Source organism: Nomascus leucogenys, chromosome 11 (assembly GCF_006542625.1).
Source record: "Nomascus leucogenys isolate Asia chromosome 11, Asia_NLE_v1, whole genome shotgun sequence".
Taxonomy (NCBI): domain Eukaryota; kingdom Metazoa; phylum Chordata; class Mammalia; order Primates; family Hylobatidae; genus Nomascus; species Nomascus leucogenys.
The window spans coordinates 61,783,008-61,807,093 of NC_044391.1; the positions used below are offsets into that span (position 1 = coordinate 61,783,008).

General features: G+C 37.6%; 1 protein-coding gene across 7 annotated transcripts in view; it reads left to right on the plus strand.

Moving 5' to 3' along the window:
• CNTN1 (contactin 1) overlaps positions 1 to 24,086 on the plus strand; it is a 390,240-nt gene that overhangs the window by 326,102 nt on the left and 40,052 nt on the right. For all 7 annotated transcript variants that reach the window (XM_030822637.1, XM_030822635.1, XM_030822633.1 and 4 more), the window contains 6 exons: positions 2,780 to 2,850; positions 5,241 to 5,475; positions 9,244 to 9,347; positions 14,060 to 14,246; positions 16,764 to 16,876; positions 17,944 to 18,100. In XM_030822637.1, the coding sequence (XP_030678497.1) occupies positions 2,780 to 2,850; positions 5,241 to 5,475; positions 9,244 to 9,347; positions 14,060 to 14,246; positions 16,764 to 16,876; positions 17,944 to 18,100 (867 nt within the window). The remainder of the gene's footprint in view (positions 1 to 2,779; positions 2,851 to 5,240; positions 5,476 to 9,243; positions 9,348 to 14,059; positions 14,247 to 16,763; positions 16,877 to 17,943; positions 18,101 to 24,086) is intronic.

Here is a 24,086-nt window from a genome sequence, read left to right on the forward strand (position 1 = left end):
GGTTCCTGGCATCCCAGCACCTTGTTAAATGTGCTGCCCATGGTTGCAGATGTGGCTTCCCCAGCCATGGAACCGGAGGAACTAAGTGGTGGGTTTTAGTCACCCTCACCCATGCAACTCTAGTCCTCTGCCTAGACTTGTCTGGCCTTTGGGGCTCCCTGAAAAATAGATCTTGGGAGAGAGTGTGTAACAGTTGCATTTGGGCAATTGTTGCACTCGCCTTCTTAATGGAGGAAGCATGCTGGTTTGAGCTCCATATCCTGCTATTATGGCCCATGCTAAAGTGTTTACCCTTAGAGAATGGTTCCAGTTAACTTCTGGACTTAAAATCCCCTTACTAATTAAGTACCATTCTAATCAGAGGCAGAATAGGTATCTTAAAAGAACATAGGGACCAAATGGCCATTTTCATGAAGAAAGGACAGTATTAAGACTAAAATTTGGTTTTGGAGGACATTTTACTCCTAATTGCTGAAGGCAGAGTTTTCCCATTCACAGAAACAGCATAAAGCCTGGTTTCTAGTAGAAAGGCATAAAAAGGGGAGAGAATTGGGGAGCTAGAGTGTTTGGGTAAAGGACAGTGTGCCTTATGGAGAGGATTCCTATTCCACTAGGTGGTGCTGCTGACTTTGAGATGCCATGTGCTCTCCAGACCAAGGGCAGAGTGACCTTGACATGCCATGTGCTCTCCAGATCAAGGGCAGAGAGAGAGACCTGGAAATGCCATGTGCTCTCTAGAACAAGGGCAGGGAGAGATGCTCACTGGGGGTACCCTCTGTTCCTAGAACATCACAAAAACACCTTCCCTTGAGCTATATGCCCATTTACTATGACATTCTCTGATCTTGCCAAACAGGACTCCTTCCCTGAACCATAAATCTTCCCACACATTGCATACACAAAGAGGATAAGAGTTATGACAGTTGCCAACAGGAAAGAAAGAAATTATGATAGGAAAGTTGGAAATCTTGTGGCCAATAGCCCATCAGGGGGACAGTAGCTGGGGTCAGTCCAGTAGCCTTTGGATAACACCAGGGGTAGCCCCAGCCAGAAATCCTCAGTTGCTCCAGGACTTCTTCCAGCCCCATATGACAGCTAACTACTCCATGAAAGAAAGCTGGTTCAAACATGGCCAATATGCCAAGCAACCTATGTTCGTGGGTTCTCCATGTTCTCCCCAGTAAGCCTGTCCCCCAAGTCTTATATGGCTGGCAGCCACGCTAATTGTTTTATGGCTGAAGAGGGTCCAGTATTTGGTTTGATTTGGTTCTTAAATGGAGGCCAATAGCCTCGGAATGAAAGGACAGAGTTGGAGTCTGCTCCTCTACTCATTGTTTCGATTAATGTTGTACCCTGGTATCCTGGATGAGGTTCCCAATATGAAATGGCTACGTTGTCTGGGGTATATACCCTGGGATTCATCATCTCACACCAGGAAAACTTAGGAGGTGGACACACACAAGGAGTTTAGGAGTGGAGGTTTAATAGGCAGAAGAGAAGTGAAAGAGAAACAGCTCTCTTTCTGTAGAGGGAGAGGGGTCCCCAAGGAGAAAAGACTGGCTGGCATTGAATGCGCTAGATTTTATAGTCAGGTTTGAGGAGGTGGTGTCTTATTTACATAGGGCTCACAGATGGGTTTGATCAGGTATGATGTTTACATAGTGCGTGGGAAAGGCTGGTCACTGTACCCTAATCTTATTATGCAAATAGGCATTCCAGTTGATCAGTGACATCTTGTCTGCTTCTTACTGTACATGTGGCTGACAAAGAAAAGGAAAGATGGAGCTGCCATCTTGAACACGTGTAGTCCATAGTTCCTGCCGGCATTCACCCGTTCAAGCTCCCAGCTTGCTTGTCTATGTCTGCAGCTCAACTTTACAGGCTGCTCTTTCTTAGAAAATGATTTGGGGCTGCTTTTCATTAAAAAGCAAAGCCTTACCAAGGACTCCCATACCCTTTCTTTCTGCCTCAGTGATTTCTTCTTAACTCCTATATTGGATATATTGTGGGTTGTTAAAAAGTGATTATGGAGTGAAGTACAAAAAAAAAATAGCCATATATCAGTTCTTCCATGCAGTACAGTGGCAGAAAAGGATGTGATGGCTTGGGGATTAAGAAGAAGGCAGTATGACAGAAAGATTTTTAAGATCAGAGACTGCAAAGGGTCTTTCTAGCAGGGAAACTGATACTACAAGATGATAAGAGAACGGGGGAGAGAGTACTTTGGAGTCACTGATGGCGCAGTTTCAGAAAAAATTGGGGAATTGAAAGTGAGAGCATAAGAGACGATATTAGATTTCTAATATTTCTAGATATTTGGGGAAACATCCAATACCGATGCATGGTTTCTTAACATTTATTTGTAGAATGAAGCATGAAACTAACACAACATTAAGTCGTTAGAAGTTCATAGGGTTCAAAAGTAAAACTGGCAAAATCTTTTTCCAACAGTCTATGTAATCTTTCAAAATCATATTAACTGAAAGGACAGAAAGAAGAAAAAGATGGGGAAGCAAATTTGCTTCACTGTCTCTTGCTGAGGGAAATGGGAACACTTCCTATGGCACCAAATCAATTTTTATCTTGGCAGAAAAACTGATTATCACAGCTACTGTGAGCCATTATTATTATAATTGAGTGGATCATTTGTCCAGTATGTTTTTCCTAGTAAAAGAAAAACATTTGTGGTTTCTGTGGTGAATAAGAATTCTAACACCAGGAAAAAAACACAGGCCCTATTTTTGTTGTTGTTTTGCATATATTTGTTTGTTTGTTTCAGCACCAAATGTGGCTCCTTCAGATGTAGGAGGTGGAGGTGGAAGAAACAGAGAGCTGACCATAACATGGGCGGTAAGTATTGATGAGTTGCATATATTATAGGTTGCTCTATGTATATTTAACTTCCACCCCATTTTGTTTCCTGAAATAAATTGAGATGAAAGTGAATGCCTACTGCACAAGCAATAATATATTACTATTTTTTTTCTTAAATGCAAATCAGATTTTATCTGGTATACTGTGGCTTAGTGTGTAGCTCCTATGCAAGAATAAATCCTGGATGCTAAGAGATGTGTTAGCCTAGGTGATTAAACATTCAGCTGTCTGATTCCAGAGATACTTTGATCATTGTAGTCTGGTAATCTAATTGTAATTTTAAACATTGTCTCTGGACATTCTAAATTCCAAAGATTCCATTTACAAACTTTGTATCAAAACCCATTTTTAAATTGGAGACTGCCTCCTCACTTGAAGCTTACTTTGATCACTGGTGTAATCTAGCATGATAGGTCAGTCTTAGAAGTCACCCATGGGACTAGTTACTGAGGTATCCAAAGCATTTTATTACAGTTTCAGGAGTCAAAGAGTTCTGTATAAGAGACTACAATCTCTAGAAAACAATACATCTTGGCTGGATTTTTGAAATAGGAAAGATATTGGGAGGGGTGGGAAAACTTGTAACAGGACAAAATTGTCTGACTTAGACACCTGGCATTTATCCAGATAACATGGATTTACAGATTCATTTATTCATTAAATACACTTAGTGTTGAATCACTGCAGGTAGTCAAAGAGCACAATTTAGGCTCCAAAGGATTTTGAAGACTGTGGAAAAAATGACAGGTTTTATTCTTTGCATCAGTCAAATGGATTTAGTTAATAAGTGAATGTTTAGCAAAACTTGACTCACTGTGTGCTTTGTAGTCATTTTCTATACTCAGCATTTAAATCACATTTTAAAGCAAGATTTAGCAAAAAAAAATCCATTTGCTAATCTGAATCTTAAAATATTTATTTCTAAGTTTTACTGCCAATGAAATGTCCAAAAAATGCAAATATTATAAAAATTAGAACATTTCGCTTTTTCTCTTATGGCTTGATTTTTATAAGTTCTGTGGATATCTGCTACAGAATAAGATGGGCCTTATAAAAAAATTCAGTATTGGAAATTCTCCTCCAAAGATTCAAGTTCAAGTTTCTGGAGATAGAGCCCGAGAGTTATTTTTGAGTTTCATAGCTATTCTGTTATACTCTAAATTCCAAAAACTAAGTATAGAACTATCAATAAGCAAAATGTTTAAACTATTGTAGAAATGTTAGGCTATACTATCTAATAATCTAAAATCACATACCTATTAATATATTGTGCAACCACATACAGCTTCTACCATTTGACCTTTACACATTTCTTTATCTTCCTATTTAATATAAGTATGTCCAAGCAATAGTGTTATATTTACTTCAAGGTTTTGCCTCAAGACATCTTAAATTTGATTTTCTGGTTAAAAAAAAAAAGTAAATATACAATGTGCACATTTACCTTAATTGCCAAAAAAGGCTAACTGACAAGTACTCACTAGAAGTAGCTGTAAGTCAGTATTTATTAATAATAAGTGATTAGGGCTGACATAGACTTCTTTATAAGACAATTGACATGAGTGATAAGAAACCTTGAGGAAATGATGAAAAACCAAGCACTTGCTTTAGAATTGGAGATAGAAACCCAAAGCCATCCCCCTACAAATGAGTGCAATATTGCCCCTTCCTCCTTGTCACTTACTTTTATTCTTCTTACCAGTTTCTTTTTGATCACAAGGTAGATATTCTAGGCTAGAGTCTTATATAACTGTCTTACCATTGCCTTTCAATTCTAATGGAATTCATTTGCTCATCCCCTAAATACGTATTACTTGAAGCCCTGTTCTAGGTGCTAGGGTTAAAGAGGAAAACAAAACTGACGAAAACGCTGCCTTCATAAAACGTGTATTCTAGTAGTTGAGAGAGACAACAAAGTAGATAAATAAGTAAATTGTATAGACTTTGTTAGGGTTAAAGAAAAACAATAGGTAGGGTGTGGGGCATGGAGCACTGCGTTGGAGTCTTGCAGTGGCAGAATCTGTGGTCAGAGAAAACGTCGAGGTGATTTTACCTCGGGAAAGTGAGGGGGCAGGAGGAGTCACATAACATCTAGGTGAACATTCTAGGCAGAAGGAACTGGAAGGAAAAAGGCCCGGAGTGAGAGGCCCCTGAGGTGTTCTAGGAGTAGTGAACCTACCACTTGGTAAATAAGATCATCCCGTGTTTAAGCAAGTTTTTCCTCTGATATTTGGAACCAGCACTAATGTATGAACTGTGTATGTTTTTACAAAGAGCATGCCTCCATGTGTGTCATTATCCCCATAGCGTTTCCTCCCTGTTACCTGGATTACTAAAACCTACTCAATCTTTTAATTTCTATTTAGCCTTTGTCAAGAGAATACCACTATGGCAACAATTTTGGTTACATAGTGGCATTTAAGCCATTTGATGGAGAAGAATGGAAAAAAGTCACAGTTACTAATCCTGACACTGGCCGATATGTCCATAAAGACGAAACCATGAGCCCTTCCACTGCGTTTCAAGTTAAAGTCAAGGCCTTCAACAACAAAGGAGATGGACCTTACAGCCTAGTAGCAGTCATTAATTCAGCACAAGACGGTAGGTAAAAGAAAGACCTTCTTACATGAGGAGGGAGGAAAAACGTAATTCTCTAGTAGGCATTTAGTTTGTTTCCTTTCAGGCCTTACTTAATAAGACCTTTTTATAGCATTATGCATTTAGTAAATGAGTACTATTTTGAACCAAATTAAACATCAGCCTCTTCATCTAAATGATGAGAATGTTGCTAGAGTCTTTTTCATCATTTAGATCATGCCCATGGTATTAGGAAATCCCCATTAAAATAATTGGCTCTGACTTCCATTTTTGGGCTCTTGATTATAATTTTGTAGTCAGAAACTCTCCATACTTGAACGGAATCTCAAAATGTCTGTATATTCATAAAGTTTATAATTTAAAAATTCTATAATATGGCCAGGCGTGGTGGTGCATGCCTGTAATCCCAGCACTTTGGGAGGCTGAGGCAGGCGGATCACAAGGTCAGGAGATCGAGACCATCCTGGCGAACACGGTGAAACCCTGTCTGAACTAAAAAATACAAAAAAATTAGTCGGGTGTGGTGGCGGGCGCCTGTAGTTCCAACTACTCAGAGAGGCTGAGGCAGGAGCTTGCAGTGAGCCGAGATTGCGCCACTGCACTCCAGCCTGGGCGACAGAGCGAGACTCCGTCTCAAAAAAAAAAAAAAAAAAATTAACTGGCCATGGTGGCAGGTGCCTAGAGTCCCAGCTACTCGGCAGGCTGAGGCGGGAGAATGGCGTGAACCTGGGAGGCGGAGCTTGCAGTGAGCCGAGATCACGCCACTGCATTCCAGACTGGGGGACAGAGCAAGATTCCGTCTCAAAAAAAAAAAAAAAAAAAATTCCATAACGTATATATTATATATATTATTTGTAAAATGGCCCAAAATTCTAACCTAAAAACGTGTTTAATTGTAGCATTTACATAACTTTTTATTACAATAGAGAACACAAATTTTGTTAAAGGAAATCTAGATATAGTTATATGAAAAAGGGGTCAGTTGAAGTTGTTTTCTTGAAAAGGGAAAAATTTGTCCTGTAGGGCATTTAGGAAAAAAACAATACTAATACCAGCTCTTTTTGTTTTTCTAGAAACTTTAACTTAACTAAGCATGGTCATAGAAGACTTTATATATTTATACAAATGATACAGTTTTAGATTGAGCATAATTACATTATTTTCTCTGATTTCTGTTTAAGCTGCTATACTTTTGTTATTTATATTCTTGTTAAAAATAATACCTTTCTGGCCGGGCGCGGTGGCTCACGCCTGTAATCCCAGCACTTTGGGAGGCTGAGGCAGGCGGATCACCTGAGTTGGGAGTTCGAGACCAGTGTGACCAACATGGAGAAACCCCGTCTCTACTAAAACTAAAAAATTAGCCGGGATTGGTGACACATGCCTGTAATCCCAGCTACTTGGGAGGCTGAGGCAGGAGAATCGCTTGGACCCGGGAAGTGAAGTTGCCGTGAGCAGAGATCAGGCCATTGCACTCCAGCCTGGGCAACAAGAGCGAAAGTCCATCTAAAATAATAATAATAATAATAATAATAATAATAATAATAATACCTTTCTTTATTCATGTGCACTGTGTAAATAATTAATGACTAGAAAAGCAAATAGAGACGTCATTGCCTTCTGATCTTTGGCAATGTACGTTTACCCTTGGCCGAGTTTCTCTTTGCACATGTGTGAGAAGCACAAGTAGAAGAGCTTGAAAACTAAAGGTGTGTGAGGTACTCTTCTATCATTAGAGGAAATGGTTCTGTTGGTTCACCCAACTTCCATTGTTTTCACTCCAAAATAGACATTTAGCCATGCCTTATACCTCAACAGAAATTCTCACATATATTCATCGGTCGCAGAATTATTAGTTTTAGTATTTGTTAAAAATGTAATATATAATTAAATCATCCTATGATCTTTACTTTTATTAAATGCCATTGTATTCTATATATGTATGTCATAATACCATGTCATATGTCTTAAATAGACATAACAAAATTTAATATAAAATGCAGTTATTCATATATGTAAAAGTATGTGTGTATATATAAGTATATATGTATATATTTAAAATTATATATACACTTTTTACTGTATTTTTTACTGTGTACAAAAGTATGTGTATGTTAATATGTGTGTGTGTGTGTGTTTGCGTATGTGTATTTTTTTTACTTTTAAGTTAGCACAACCAAATATGTCAAAAGAATAAAATGTAGAAATAATTTGTTTATTATCAAACAGTGGAAAAGTCCTGATGACAAACTTATATTCTCTATGCGTGTGCTCATTCAGCAGAAATATGATAACTTGGCTGGGCGTGGTGGCTCATGCCTGTAATCCCAGCACTTTGGGAGGTCGAGGTGGGCAGATCGCTTGAAGTCAGGAGTTCGAGACTAGCCTGACCAACATGGAGAAACCCCATCTCTACTAAAAATACAAAATTAGCCAGGTGTGGTGGCACATGCCTGTAATCCCAGCTACTCAGGAGGCTGAGGCAGGAGAATCACTTGAACCCGGGAGGTGGAGGTTGTGGTGATCTGAGATCACGCCATTGCACTCCAGCCTGGGCAACAAGAGCGAAACTCCGTCTCAAAAACAAAACAAAACAAAACAACAAAGAAATATGATAACTTCACTCAGTTTTAATAATTTGAAGAACATGAGTATATCTTACAGATAAAATGAGTGTCTTAAGCATTTTACAAGTTACCTTCTCACCTTTTTACTGCTTTACTTGATGCTAAAATAAGCTTTCAGGCAAATAGCTTGTCATCTATTTAGTCATGGCTATTTGTATTTAATTATATTTCTTTCCTAAATATTTCATGAGTCTCATAAAACTTGCATGTGTTGAAACTTGTGTAAGTGTTAATCTCTTCTTCCACTGCTGAGAAATCAATCATAGTGCTACACGTTTGCCTTGTTTTGGAAAGGCAACAGTGTTCATGTGTAGAACATTTTTAAACATTAAATAGGATTATGGCATTTTAATGAAAGACAATAAAAATTGATCACCCCTGCTTAAAGCCTTCATTGGTTTCTTTGTGTAAATTTCATAAGGGATATAAGTTACGTTTTTTCCCTGAACAGAGGCCTTTTTGATACATATTTGACTTGATGCCCAGTTGGAAGATTAGACATATAAAAGCTTTCTTGAGCCCAGGAAACAGTGGATGTTACAACTTGTTTCAAAGGCACTTAAAAAAATTTTTTTAAAGATCTTAGCTTGAACATAAAAAGGGAAGTTTTATTAATAATATTGCTGTTTGTAGTTAGTTCACACAAATAGCAAATAAGAGAAAATGTATTATATTGAACAATTTTCTATAATACCAAATTTCCTATTTCTGATAATATAGAGTTGATAGCTAAATATTAATAATTTTAATTTGCATCAACAGGCTTTCTTAAGCATATCAGTTGAGAGAAATTAAAAAAATAGTATTTTTTTGCTCACAGATGTAATAGAAATTGATGAAGCTTTCTGTATTTGGTAAAAGTGTGTGTGGAAATGTGTATGTGTATATGCCTATATTAACATTTATGTAAATGAATGTGTGTGTGCACATGTATCACTAATGCCATAAAATAAAGTAACATTAGAAAAACACAGGAAGAGGTAATAAAATAATTGCACTTATTTCAGTTTGAAAATATTAAAGCTATTTTAGAAACATTAAAATTAAAGTATGGTCCAACAGCATTCATATAGCAAATGATGCTATTCGAATTTCTTAAATGTAAATATCTCACTAATAATATAATGTTCTCATAAAATTTCAGCTCCCAGTGAAGCCCCAACAGAAGTAGGTGTAAAAGTCTTATCATCTTCTGAGATATCTGTTCATTGGGAACATGTTTTAGAAAAAATAGTGGAAAGCTATCAGGTACGTTAAATTTTTATCAAACTAAATACATTTATTCATAAATATATAAGCATATGTTTTCAATTGTGTTGTATGTTTCAATGTCCCATTAATTTATGTGGCAACTAATACTTTATTCTCTGTGTCTAGTATTGTGGTGATATATAAGTTAATTGTTAAGAATAAAACAGGGGTTCCTAACTGGCCTATCTACGGGAGGTGTAAAGAAACCTAAGTCCTGGCAAACAATTAGCCAAAATAAAAACTATGGTAATAACAGTTATGATTACCCAAGGTCTTTTTAGGAAAACATTCTCATAAAAAGCTAGTGAATCTCAAGTTTTTTGGAAAGGATTTTGGTAATTTATAGAAGCATCCTGAAAATAGTCATCCTCTTTGAGTCAGTAGTTCCATTTCGAAAAGTCCCTCCAAAGTAAACAATTGTAAATATACCAAATATGTCTTATGTTATCTATGAAGTAACAATCCAAATGACACAAATAAAACTTCCCTTGAGCTTAATGTTAAAGAACCAGTAAGAATCAGTCAGACACAAATGAGAAAACTTGTCTTAGTCAAGGGAGTAAAAACTGGAAAATCAAAACGAGAAAGATTAGTTAGGGTCTTTAATACAATGCTAATGCAATTTAGACTGAGTTATGTAGGAAATGTGAAATCATCGTCTCACATTTTTAAGTGCAAGTGAAAATTCAAAGGAATTAACATGGTTTTTCCTTTACAGATGAGCAAATGGATACCAAAGAGATTTGACAACTTGCCTCAGTTGTCACTTACAGAAAGGGTCAGAGCAGTGTGTAAAACTCAAGTTGTCTGATTCAAAGTTCAGGGCTTTATTGCCACACATCACAGACTCCCCTGTTTTTTTTCAGTGAGTGCTGTCTAGGGCTGCCCCTCCACCCCCCCTACTCCCCCAGCCAGCTTGCATTCTCAGCTCCAGCACCCTCCCTTCTCCCTTGTCCATGCAATATTAGCTCCATGAGGGCAGGGTATTGTTCTATTCTCAGTGCCATGCAAGAACAGTGCTGAGCACCTGGCAGGCTCTAAATAGATATTCACTGAATACTGATAGGAATAATGAAGTATGATTAAATAAAATGTTACAGTTGGGCTTTCCCAAGGCCATGTTTCTGAGATGTAGCTGTAAAAGAAACTCAAGCCTTCAAGCCTTTGAGCAGAAACACCCAGACCAACAGGAAGTTTTTTTTTTTTTTTTTGACACAATAGGTTATAATTTGGGAAGATCTTAAAAAGCCCTCAGATCATCTATGCAAGGGTTCAGCTGAATTTATTACAGAACAGAGAAGAGTAGACTGGGAATAATTAGACTGAGAATACACAATATTCATAACTTACTAACCTGACAATTATGTTTACAGCTAGTAGAAAAGAAGTGGGAAAGAGAGAAATTCACTAGATGTCACAAACCCCTGTAATAAATACGCCTGAGGTATCTTTGGGAGAAGACATCAAGGTGTAGAGCTTGGAAAGTAAAATTTTGGAGCACAGGATTTTTTTCTTCTTTTATATTATTTCTAACTAATAAAAATTGAAAAAAGGATAATTTAACATATAGCCCATATCATTGAGTCAAAATGCCAAATATATGACATATTCATTTAAAACATGCTAGAAAATTATATATTATCTTTGTCAATGCCAAGAATTATATATTGACAATTTGCTTACTTTTAACAAGAAGAAAAGGAAATAAGAGGTAGGAAGCAACATAGTGGAACCAATGATTCAGATAATAATTAAATTAAATATGCTTTTTTAATTGGGAACTAAACCTTGATTAAGGATTTTCACATAGTCAGTAAAAAGTAATCTTTATCAAATAAGATTTTCTCAAATGATAATTTCAAGGGAAAAGAATGTACCATGAGGAGTTGGTTTCACACATTTCTGACCTTTTCCAACTTACGTTAAGTAAAATCTTATGCACTTTGCTGCTGAGCAAACATGGGTTTATATTTCAGCTCTGTCACTTAAGAATTTTGTAGATAATTGATTTGAACTTTCTGAGTTTCCTCACCTATAAAGTGAGAAAGTAACCACTGCCTCATAGAACTGTTATGTGAAAGATATTAAATAACCTGTATTTAAGAATTTTCCCAGTTTATGTCATTGGGCATTCCAAGGTGGTGGTGGTGATGATGATGATGGCAGTGAGGAAGATGATCATGATGATGTTAATGATGAAAAGACTGATAACACGTTTTGAGTTCTTACTGTGCTAAACACTTAACTAAGCTCATTTTATTAAATCCACACAACCCTAGAGGATAGACACTATTATTATCCCCATTTTAGAGATGAAGAACTTGAGGGTTAGAAATGTTTGTCTGAGTAATAATTGTCATAATCAGATTTTAATCTAGTTCTTGCCTCTCCAGAGAATGGCTGATTAAATTGCTGGAAGTAAATCATAGAATTATTCTTTCCATTCATTCTTTCTTAAAATTATTTTAAACCTTTCACACAGGGTCTTGAATATCAAAGAGACAAGCATGAACACTTAAAAGAGAAAAATCCATATTATTTATTGTTCTGCAGGAAATGCTCCTGTGACTGTGGCCACTGGGGGAGAGGGGGGTCTTGACTGACTATAATGCGGTTATTGTTTCCATTTTAAAATATGATGGGAGAAGCCAATGGTTTAACAAGATAGATGATGGTGAAAACTAATACCCCATTGCACTTCCCATGAAAATGTACGATGGATCTATATTTTTCTGTGTATAAAGATACACAGAAAGAAAGCAGCACATTGAAAACATAAAATATAAAGCTGGAAAGCCCTGAATCCTGCCGGATTGACACCATCTCAAGGTTCATTTCCTGACATTTCAAATGAGAATTCTGAGCAACTGAATTTAAAGACAATCTCTTCCCTTGTGGTTTTAAAGTGTATCTCGGTAGAATGTTTATGTCACTTAGTACTTTTTTCTTACTTGGTTAAAGAGCTCCCCACTTTCAATCTTAATACCCAGTAAGTTTTTCTATAGTGTAGGTAAGCTAGAAGAATACAAGAAGTCTTTCTTATCAAGGGCATTTTGGAACTTTGGGCTTTTGCCCAGGAATCCACAGAAGACTTAGTTTGCTCACCCAGCAGGTAAAATATTCACTTAATTAATTTAATGAAAATAAGTAAAATAGGCTACCAGGAATAATGAATGCAAAAACTTTAGCAGCTGAATTAGAGATTAATGCAGATGACTGATTTCACAGTCATCATAAAAGATGAACAATCCTGTATAGTCTACTCAAATGTTTTTAAAGTTTAAATTATTATGGTGAGCTGAAACTGATTACTTAGAAAGTGCTTTATTTTCTTATTTTGGAGAAGACATCCGTTTTGGTCTTGATCTCTTTGAAACAGAGCCTCAAACAAACATGTGGAGAAAGGTTGTTTATTATTGTTGTTCATTGTTTGTTTTCAATATGATCCTAGGAAGCAGGTATGAGGAAAAGGCAGAGTGAACAGGAAAGGGGGGAGCTCAGATACAAACGTGCTATTTGTCTTGTTGGCAACCACTGTGGGCAACTGGTACTCCATCCCTTGAGACCTTTGAGGACTTTTATAAATGTGCCTCTGAAGCTGCCCTGCCTGGGATGAAAAGGGAAGCATTCATCCACTCCTGAATGTTCAGAAATGTGCTCATTCAACATATAAACCTCACTTTTGCCAAGTGAATTTGAGCCATCCTGTTGCACTTCATAATAGTTTCTTACATGTTTATGTAAATAAATGCAGGATTATATTATTATTAGACATTTTAATCTAGGCATTTTGGTTAATTGTGAAATTATAATCCTGCTATTTTATAGACAGGGCATCTAAAATATGTAAAATATCAGGATAGTTACAAATATTCCTTTTCTTTTTATTCTTATATTACATATAACATATTTTTATTCATTTTATTCATACCTTAGATATAATTATAAATCCTGAATGCAAAAAAAGCCTTTATTTAAAGATGAAAATTATAATCCATAACTTTTCTTAAACTTTAAGAGAAAAGGAATCCTGTAATTATTTGACAAAATTAATCATTTCTAATAAAAAAATCGATAACTTTTTTAAAAAATTATTTCATGGGTAAATAATTTCTACAGTTTATACAGTTATTAGATATATTTGTTTGATATCGAGCTTCTATATGGGTTCAAAGGAAATAACATTAGATACTTACTTCTGAAAGGAGCTAGAAGAAAGTATTACTTTAGCATGTTCTAGGCCACATAGTAACTATTTTTATCCAGCAAAATTATAGTCCTCTCCAACTGCTTTAAGAATGGCTCAGAACAAGTTTGAAATCATGCAAACAGAAGTAAAACAGGGAAATAAATGATAAAAATTATAGTGACAAATACTTCCAAATGGAGACCACTTTTATATTTTGAAAGTAAGTCTGCTGCAAAGTTTTTGGGATTTTTAAATTTTTTATTTTTTATTTTTTTTAGTCAATGTAAAACTATTTTGGGCAATGAAGTAAGACTTTGATTCGCTTTTCGCATCTTTAATCATTTCTTTCCTGTGTGCTGTACTACATTCTAAGGCTGATAGAAGGGTAGATATCATTAAGAAAGATTTGAAAATATGACGATCAGCCAACACCAATGGTAACAGAACCAGTTGAAGAGAACTTTTCATAGCTGAAGACTCTAAATCTTGGCAAAATATAACTCATCCTGAATGTTTGCAGATTCGGTACTGGGCTGCCCATGACAAAGAAGAAGCTGCAAACAGAGTTCAAGTCACCAGCCAAGAGTACTCAGCCAGGCTCGAGAACCTTCTGCCAGACACCCAGTATTTTATAGAAGTCGGGGCCTGCAATAGTGCAGGGTGTGGACCTCCAAGTGACATGATTGAGGCTTTCACCAAGAAAGCACGTGAGTCTCACGTTTTGCTTTTAGACTTGTCAAAAACTACCACTGGATTCAATCACGATGCGAATATATTTGAAGGAAATTTCCTTCCTAGCTACCTGAGCACATTTTTCAATATCCTTTACAGCCACACAAGATTTCCCTTAAAACGTGAGTTATTGTAGATGACGAAAAAATGTGAAAAATACCCTCACACATTAAATATTCCATTATAGAAATAAAGTTAGAAAACTACCCTTTTGTAAAGGCTGTCCTCTCAAATTTTGTGCCATTAACTTGTCTTAACCCTGTACTTATTAATTTAAACATTGTTTTCATAGGAGTACATCAACAGCATGTGAAAACTAAAATTCTGCTTATTTTTACATGCTTTAATTTGTAAACCTCTGTCATTGCACAGTGCAATGCAAGTTAAATGTGTAGCATTACGCTTACTCTCTTATTACTGTATGTTCTAGTACTGTATGTTTTAGGTGGTTCATAAAACAAGACCACCTATCCCTGCTCACGTTCTGGTCATTCTAATCTCTCTGGATTCATTTTGATATCTCTATTCTTGAACCCGAGTGGAATAAATAAAAAAGGAGAATTTGTATGTAGGACTCTAGGGAATGTCTCAAGAATCTGAAGATGTGATTACCATTAGAATTTGCAAATTTATGAAATTCACTTTGGGACAGACTCTCTCAGTGAGATGACAGAATGTAGTGACAAGAACTAGAATTTGGCGTCTAACATGTGTTTGACATCTGTCTCTGCCACTTGCTAAATGTATGACAATAGATAAATTACCTAAATGTCAGTTTTCTAATTCGTAAAAGGAGCATTCATTTTTTGTTCTTTTTCCATTTGTTCATGTATTTATTCATTCATCAAAAATACGCTGTGTGCTCAGCACTATTCTTGATGGTGAGGATACAAAAGGGATCAAACCCAGTCCAAGGTGCTCTTCTCACATGGTTTACAAGCTAATGAAATGAGATAGAAACTTCAAACAAACACAAACTCTGACAAATAAATAAGTGGGATTAAAGCAGATGACAGGGCAATAAAATGAATAAATAGACAGAAGTAAAGTGACTTAGATAAAAGTGAAATTCCGATTGGGTGGCCAGGAAAGGCCTCTGAGAAGATGCCAGTTAAGCTATGATTTGAGTGATAAATGATAAGAAGAACCTTCTATGTGAAGAGCTTTAGGCAGAGCCTTAAGGTTCTTTGCACTCTAAGTAGTACAAAACCTTAAGGTGGAGAGCACTTAAAATATTTTAGGTGTGGAAAGGCCACTGGGTCCAGGGCGTGGGTTCTGAGTAAGGAGGGGGAAGCATTCTGGGACCCAATTGGGAGAACCTTGTAAGTAATTGTGATGAGTTTGAGTTCTTTCCAAACATGATAAGAAGCCATTGAACGATTTTAAAACAGAGAGTGATATCTAATTTATGATGTTGTTTTTTAAAAAATCGTTCCAGCTTCTGGACAGAAAATGAATTGTGGTGGGTTAACAGTGGAAGCAGAAAAGCCAATTAGGAGACTATTTCAGCAGTCAAGGAGAGAATTGATAGTGGCTAGCACTAAGTGAAAATGGAGATAGAAGTGGAAAGTTTTCTGTAGGCAGAGTTGACAACTTGCTGCCAATTTGGGTGTTGGCAATGAGTGGGATGAGAGACTAAACACCAAATTTCTGCTTGAGAAACTAGGGGGGTTGGTTGTGCCATCTGCTGACGATGGCAAAGACTCATTGGAGAAAGATTTGAGGATACTTGACATTATATTACATTTGAAAAACATATTACATTTGATTATATTACATTTGAGAAATCTTTTAGAGACTCAAGTAGAAATAGGCTGATATCTGCCTAGATAGAGAGATCTCTAGCCACATATGTCTAGAGGTTGAAGGAGAGATTAGGGCTAGAGGCAGAACTGTGAATATTTAAAGCCATGGGCCTAAGTGTCAGTACTTAGGGAAGATCCACATAGAGAGTAGAAAAGGTACATAGATGGAGTCCTAAATCATCCAACAGTTACAAGTTGACAGAGGGAGCCAGCTAAGCACGAATAATGGGAAGCAGCAGTCCATGAGGTAGAAGGAAAACCCAGTTGTTAAGATCTGAATTTAAGAAAAAACGAGAGATTCAAGAAAGAAGATGGTCAATTCTGTGAAATGCTCAAAAAATGTTAAATTTAAAAAAGAATAAACAAGTGACATTAGATTTAGCCAAGTGGAGGTGATTGACGACCTTGCAAATAGCAATTTCAAAAGACTAGTGGAGAAAGAAACCCAAGTGGAGCATGATGAGAAGAGAATAAAGGTCATATTACCAAGCTCACAGGGCAATGGGGTACATTAAATGGACTCATGGATGTAAAGTGCTTAGCATAGTGCCTGGCATATAGTAAACACTTATTGAAACTAGATGGTGGTGGTCATTATCATCAGCATTATAATACCTGATGCAATAGAATATGCAGAATCAAGATTGGATATAGTGACCATTGATTGCATATTACTACTTTTCACAGCTCCTAGCCAGCCTCCAAGGATCATCAGTTCAATAAGGTCTGGTTCACGCTATATAATCACCTGGGATCATGTCGTTGCACTATCAAATGAATCTACAGTGACGGGATATAAGGTATATACAAATAGTGATGATTAATGTTTGCAATTCTTGCTGTTGCAGTGAAACCCAAGATGGGTTTCTTTTCTTTTCTTGAGATGGAATTTTGCTCTGTCACCCAGGCTGGAGTGCAGTGGTACAATCTTGGCTCATTGCAGCTTCTGCTTCCTGGGTTCAAGTGATTCTCCTGCCTCAGCCTCCCAAGTAGCTGGGATTACAGGTGCCCACACCCACGCCCAGCTAATTTTTGTATTTTTAGTAGAGACAGGGTTTCACCGTCTTGGCGAGGGTGGTCTTGAACTCCAGACCCCAAATTATCCACCTATGTCAACTTCCCAAAGTGCTGGGATTACAGGCATGAGCCACCACGGCCGGCCCCACTCCGCTTTCTTATTCTATTTAATAGTTGTAGAGCAGAATCAGATGACATAGTGCCATGATACATTTTGAAATGGAAAACATTATCTTCAGTGAATTTCAGCAAAATGTTATGTCAAAAGTGTAAGATAAGTAGAATACTTTAAAGATAGAATAATCAGAGCTTAAGGAGGAGAGAGAACGAAACTATTTTTGTTTGGCAATGATTATGATAGGGTTGCCCAGCACCCAGCAAACTCCTTGATAAACTGTTTATAAATGAATAAAAAGGAGAAAAGCTTATTTTAAATATATTCTTTATATCACACACTATCACATTTTTCACTGGATACCAAATTTTATGGAAAATGGTAAAAATAAAAATTGAGAGACAATTTTCAGACCATTTCAATATATTTTAAAAGTTCTCATTTTGGACTTTTTTCTTAAAAAGTCTCATTCTTTCTGTATTTTTATTTTGGGTCATCTCAAAAAATAAAATTCAGATGCTTAAGTCACATCTCCTTGGATAATCCTACAAACTTGCAAAAATCAACTATTGTGAATTGAAACTAACATGATTTTTTCATCTCGTTTTAAATTTAGTTTTAAATTTATTACTTTCTGTTAATCAAAGTGTAAGCATTTTTATTCTGGTTTTAGTGTTAGAGCATTGGCTCATTATTATGACTTTACTGCATATTTACATTTCTGTACTTCATAAGGTACTCTACAGACCTGATGGCCAGCATGACGGCAAGCTGTATTCAACTCACAAACACTCCATAGAAGTCCCAATCCCCAGAGATGGAGAATACGTTGTGGAGGTTCGCGCACACAGTGATGGAGGAGATGGAGTGGTGTCTCAAGTCAAAATTTCAGGTAAGTGAGTCATTTAAGACACACTTCAACTAAGTATTTGGGAGTTTCTAGACCCTTTGGATTCCCAAGGGTAGGGATAAGCCTGATACTCACACCAGTGTCCATATTTTCCTAAGTAGATTGGACATATCGAGGATTCCCTGAAACTTGGTATTTCTCCTCTTATGAGTCACAAAAGTAAGCCTGTGACATACCACATACTTCTTGATTATTATCTGGATGTCAAAGCACAGTTGAAATCTTTCAGACATAAGACGAACAAGTTTTTGGGATCCAATATACAGTATGGGATGTATTAGTTTGATTGTGGTTATCATTATACAACGAATACATATATCAAATCTTCATGTTGTTCACCTTGAATATATTTAATCTTTGTCAATTAAATATTTTCAAATAAAAAGCACAATTAAAATGGCATAATTTATTGAATACTATATAATACTAGGCTATTATTTAATAATAACCCAACTTCTCTTATATCAAAAGGAAATATACTAGGCTATTTTTAATACTCTTCTAACTTTCTTTCACTTGGTCTATAGATATTGATATAGTAGTAAAAGAGAAAAACACTAAATTATAGCCCCTTTGTCTTTTCTCTTTCTCTATCTTATCTATTCCTTTTCTACAAACTCTATTTCTCACACCTTTGTTTGATTTGGAAATATATATATTTGAGGCAGTCATTTCTTTTTTTTTTATTTGTAGCACTCTGTTATTTAATTTTTGACATATTTTTCTCAACCTATATGCATGATATAGTTTAATTATACTGAATTTCAATAGATGTTAATTTGAGAAATGTATGAGAGGCTTTGACAATACCAGAAGATCCTAGATCAAAGATGATAATAAATAATTTATAAGAAAATTTGGTTAATCTGTACAACAAACCCCATGACACAAGTTTACCTGTATAACAAATCTGCACATATACCCCTGAACTTAAAATAAAAGTTAAATTTTAAGAAAACTAAAAAAAGAAAAGAAAATTGAAAATTTGGTGATTTTGATCTAAATAAATGAATATGCTATATATTAAACCAACAAAAAATCCTTTAACACTATGCCAGAGTATTTAATGGTATTTAATAAATGCTGGCTTTGGGGGTGAAGCCAAGATGGCCGAATAGGAACAGCTCCGGTCTACAGCTCCCAGCCTGAGCGACACAGAAGACGGGTGATTTCTGCATTTCTGTTTGAGGTACCGGTTTCATCTCACTAGGGAGTGCCAAACAGTGGGTGCAGGACAGTCGGTGAAGCACACCGTGCAAGAGCCGAAGCAGGGCGAGGCATTGCCTCACTCGGGAAGTGCAAGGGGCCAGGGAGTTCCCTTTCCTAGTCAAAGAAAGGGCTAACAGACGGCACCTGGAAAATCGGGTCAGTCCCACCCTAATACTGCGCTTTTCCAACGGGCCTGGAAAACGGCACACTAGGAGATTGTGTCCCACACCTGGCTCGGAGGGTCCTATGCCCACGGAGTCTCACCGATTGCTAGCACAGCAGTCTGAGATCAAACTGCAAGGTGGCAGCGAGGCTGGGGGAGGGGCGCCCGCCATTGCCCAGGCTTGCTTAGGTAAACAAAGCAGCCAGGAAGCTCGAACTGGGTGGAGCCCACCACAGCTCAAGGAGGCCTGCCTGCCTCTGTAGGCTCCACCTCTGGGGGCAGGGCACAGACAAACAAAAATTCAGCAGGAACCTCTGCAGACTTAAATGTCCCTGTCTGACTGACAGCTTTGAAGAGAGTAGTGGTTCTCCCAGCACGCAGCTGGAGATCTGAGAATGGACAGACTGCCTCCTAAAGTGGGTCCCTCACCCCCGAGCAGCCTAACTGGGAGGCACCCCCCAGTAGGGACAGACTGACACCTCACTCGGCCGGGTACTCCTCTGAGACAAAACTTCCAGAGGAACTATCAGACAGCTGAATTTGTGGTCTCACGAAAATCTGCTGTTCTGCAGCCACCGCTGCTGACACCCAGTCAAACAGGGTCTGGAGTGGACCTCTAGTAAACTCCAACAGACCTGCAGCTGAGGGTCCTGTCTGGTAGAAGGAAAACTAACAAACAGAAAGGACATCCACACCAAAAACCCATCTGTACATCACCGTCATCAAAGACCAAAAGTAGATAAAACCACAAAGATGGGGAAAAAACAGAGCAGAAAAGCTGGAAACTCTAAACAGCAGAGCACCTCTCCTCCTCCAAAGGAATGCAGTTCCTCACCAGCAATGGAACAAAGCTGGATGGAGGATGACTTTGATGAGTTGAGAGAAGAAGGCTTCAGACAATCAAACTACTCCAAGCTGTGGGAGGAAACTCAGAACAATAGCAAAGAAGTTAAAAACTTTGAAAAAAAATTAGATGAAAGGATAACTAAAATAACCAATGGAGAGAAGGGCTTAAAGGAGCTGATGGAGCTGAAAGCCAAGTATCGAGAACTACGCGAAGATTGCAGAAGCCTTGGTAGCAGATGCGATCAACTGGAAGAAAGGGTATCACTGATGGAAGATGAAATGAATGAAATGAAGCGAGAAGGGAAGTTTAGAGAAAAAAGAATAAAAAGAAATGAACAAAGCCTCCAAGAAATTTGGGACTATGTGAAAAGACCAAACCTACGTCTGATTGGTGTACCTGAAAATGACGGGGACAATGGAACCAGTTGGAAAACACTCTGCAAGATATTATCAAGGAGAACTTCCCCAATCTAGCAAGGCAGGCCAACATTCAGATTCAGGAAATACAGAGAACACCACAAAGATGCTCCTTGAGAAGAGCAACTCCAAGACACATAATTGTCAGATTCACCAAAGTTGAAATGAAGGAAAAAATGTTAAGGGCAGCCAGAGAGAAAGGTCGGGTTACCCACAAAGGGACGCCCATCAGACTAACAGCTGATCTCTAGGCAGAAACTCTACAAGCCAGAAGAGAGTGGGGGCCGATATTCAACATTCTTAAAGAAAAGACTTTTCAATTCAGAATTTCATATCCAGACGAACTAAGCTTCATAAGTGAAGGAGAAATAAAATACTTTACAGACAAGCAAATGCTGAATGATTTTGTCACCACCAGGCCTGCCCTAAAAGAGCTCCTGAAGGAAGCACTAAACATGGAAAGGAACAACCGGTACCAGCCACTGCAAAAACATGCCAAATTGTAAAGACCATTGAAGCTAGGAAGAAACTGCATCAACTAACGAGCAAAATAACCAACTAACATCATAATGACAGGATCAGATTCAAACATAACAATATTAACTTTAAATGTAAATGGGCTAAATGCCCCAATTAAAAGACACAGACTGGCACACTGGATAAGGAGTCAGGACCCATCTGTGTGCTGTATTCAGGAAACCCATCTCACGTGCAGAGACACACATAGACTCAAAATAAAGGGATGGAGGAAGATCTATCAAGGAAATGGAAAACAAAAAAGGCAGGGTTGCAATCCTAGTCTCTGATAAGATAGACTTTAAACCAACAAAGATCAAAAGAGACAAAGAAGGCCATTACATAATGGTAAAGGGATCAATTCAACAAGAAGAGCTAACTATCCTAAATATATATGCACCCAACACAGGAGCACCCAGATTCATAAAGCAAGTCCTGAGTGACCTACAAAGAGACTTAAACTCCCACACAATAATAATGGGAGGTTTTAACACCCCACTGTCAACATTAGACAGATCAACAAGACAGAAAGTTAACAAGGATATCCAGGAATTGAACTCAGCGCTGCACAAAGTGGACCTAATAGACATCTACAGAACTCTCCACCCCAAATCAACAGAATATACATTTTTTTCAGCACCACACCACACCTATTCCAAAATTGACCACATAGTTGGAAGTAAAGCACTCCTCAGCAAATGTAAAAAAACAGAAATTATAACAAACTGTCTCTCAGACCACAGTGCAATCAAACTAGAACTCAGGATTAAGAAACTCACTCAAAACCACTCAACTACATGGAAACTGAACAACCTGCTCCTGAATGACTATTGGGGACATAATGAAATGAAGGCAGAAATAAAGATGTTCTTTGAAACCAACGAGAACAAAGACACAACATACCAGAATCTCTGGGACACATTCAAAGCAGTGTGTAGAGGGAAATTTTTTTTTTTTTTTTTTTGAGACGGAGTCTCGCTCTGTCGCCCAGGCTGGAGTGCAGTGGCACAATCTCGGCTCACTGCAAGCTCTGCCTCCCGGGTTCACGCCATTCTCCTGTCTCAGCCTCTCCGAGTAGCTGGGACTACAGGCGCCCACCACCACGCCCGGCTAATTTTTTGTATTTTTAGTAGAGACGGGGTTTCACCGTGGTTTCGATCTTCTGACCTCGTGATCCGCCCGCCTCGGCCTCCCAAAGTGCTGGGATTACAAGCGTGAGCCACCGCGCCCGGCCGTAGAGGGAAATTTATAGCAGTAAATGCCCACAAGAGAAGGCAGGAAAGATCCAAAATTGACACCCTAACATCACAATTAAAAGAACTAGAAAAGCAAGAGCAAACACATTCAAAAGCTAGCAGAAGGCTAGAAATAACTAAAATCAGAGCAGAACTGAAGGAAATAGAGACACAAAAAACCCTTCAAAAAATTAATGAATCCAGGAGCTGGTTTTGTGAAAAGATCAACAAAATTTATAGACTGCTAGCAAGACTAATAAAGAAGAAAAGAGAGAAGAATCAAATAGATGCAATAAAAAATGAAAAAGGGGATATCACCACCAATCCCACAGAAATACAATCTACCATCAGAGAATACTACAAACACCTCTATGCAAATAAACTAGAAAATCTACAAGAAATGTATAAATTCCTCGACAAATACACCCTCTCAAGACTAAACCAGGAAGAAGTTGAATCTCTGAATAGACCAATAACAGGCTCTGAAATTGTGGCAATAATCAATAGCTTGCCAACCAAAAAGAGTCCAGGACCTGATGGATTCACAGCCAAATTCTACCAGAGGTACAAGGAGGAACTGGTACCATTCCTTCTGAAACTATTCCAATCGATAGAAAAAGAGGGAATCCTCCCTAACACATTTTATGAAGCCAGCAAGGTCCTGATACCAAAGCCTAGCAGAGACATAACCAAAAAAGAGAATTTCAGACCAATATACCTGATGAACATTGATGCAAAAATCCTCAATAAAATAATGGCAAACTAAATCCAGCAGCACAACAAAAAGCTTATACACCATGATCAAGTGGGCTTCATCCCTGGGATGCAAGGCTGGTTCAACACACGCAAATCAATAAATGTAATCCAGCATATAAACAGAACTGAAGACAAAAACCACATGATTATCTCAATAGATGCAGAAAAGGCCTTTGACAAAATTCAACAACGCTTCATGCTAAAAACTCTCAATAAATTAGGTATTGATGGGACATATCTCAAAATAATAAGAGCTATCTATGACAAACCCACAGCCAATATCATACTGAAAGGGCAAAAACTGGAAGCATTCTCTTTGAAAACTGGCACAAGACAGGGATGCCCTCTCTCACCACTCCTATTCAACATAGTGTTGGAAGTTCTGTCCAGGGCAATCAGGCAGGAGAAGGAAATAAAGGGTATTCAATTAGGAAAAGAGGAAGTCAAATTGTCCCTGTTTGCAGATGACATGATTGTATATCTAGAAAACCCCATTGTCTCAGCCCAAAATCTCCTTAAGCTGATTAGCAACTTCAGCAAAGTCTCAGAACACAAAATCAATGTGCAAAAATCACAAGCATTCTTGTACACCAATCACAGACAAACAGAGAGCCAAATCATGAGTGAACTCCCATTCACAATTGCTTCAAAGAGAAGAAAATACCTAGGAATCCAACTTACAAGGGATGTGAAGGACCTCTTCAAGGAGAACTATAAACCACTGCTCAATGAAATAAAAAAGGATACAAACAAATGGAAGAACATTCCATGCTCATGGATTGGAAGAATCAATATCATGAAAATGGCCATACTGCCCAAGGTAATT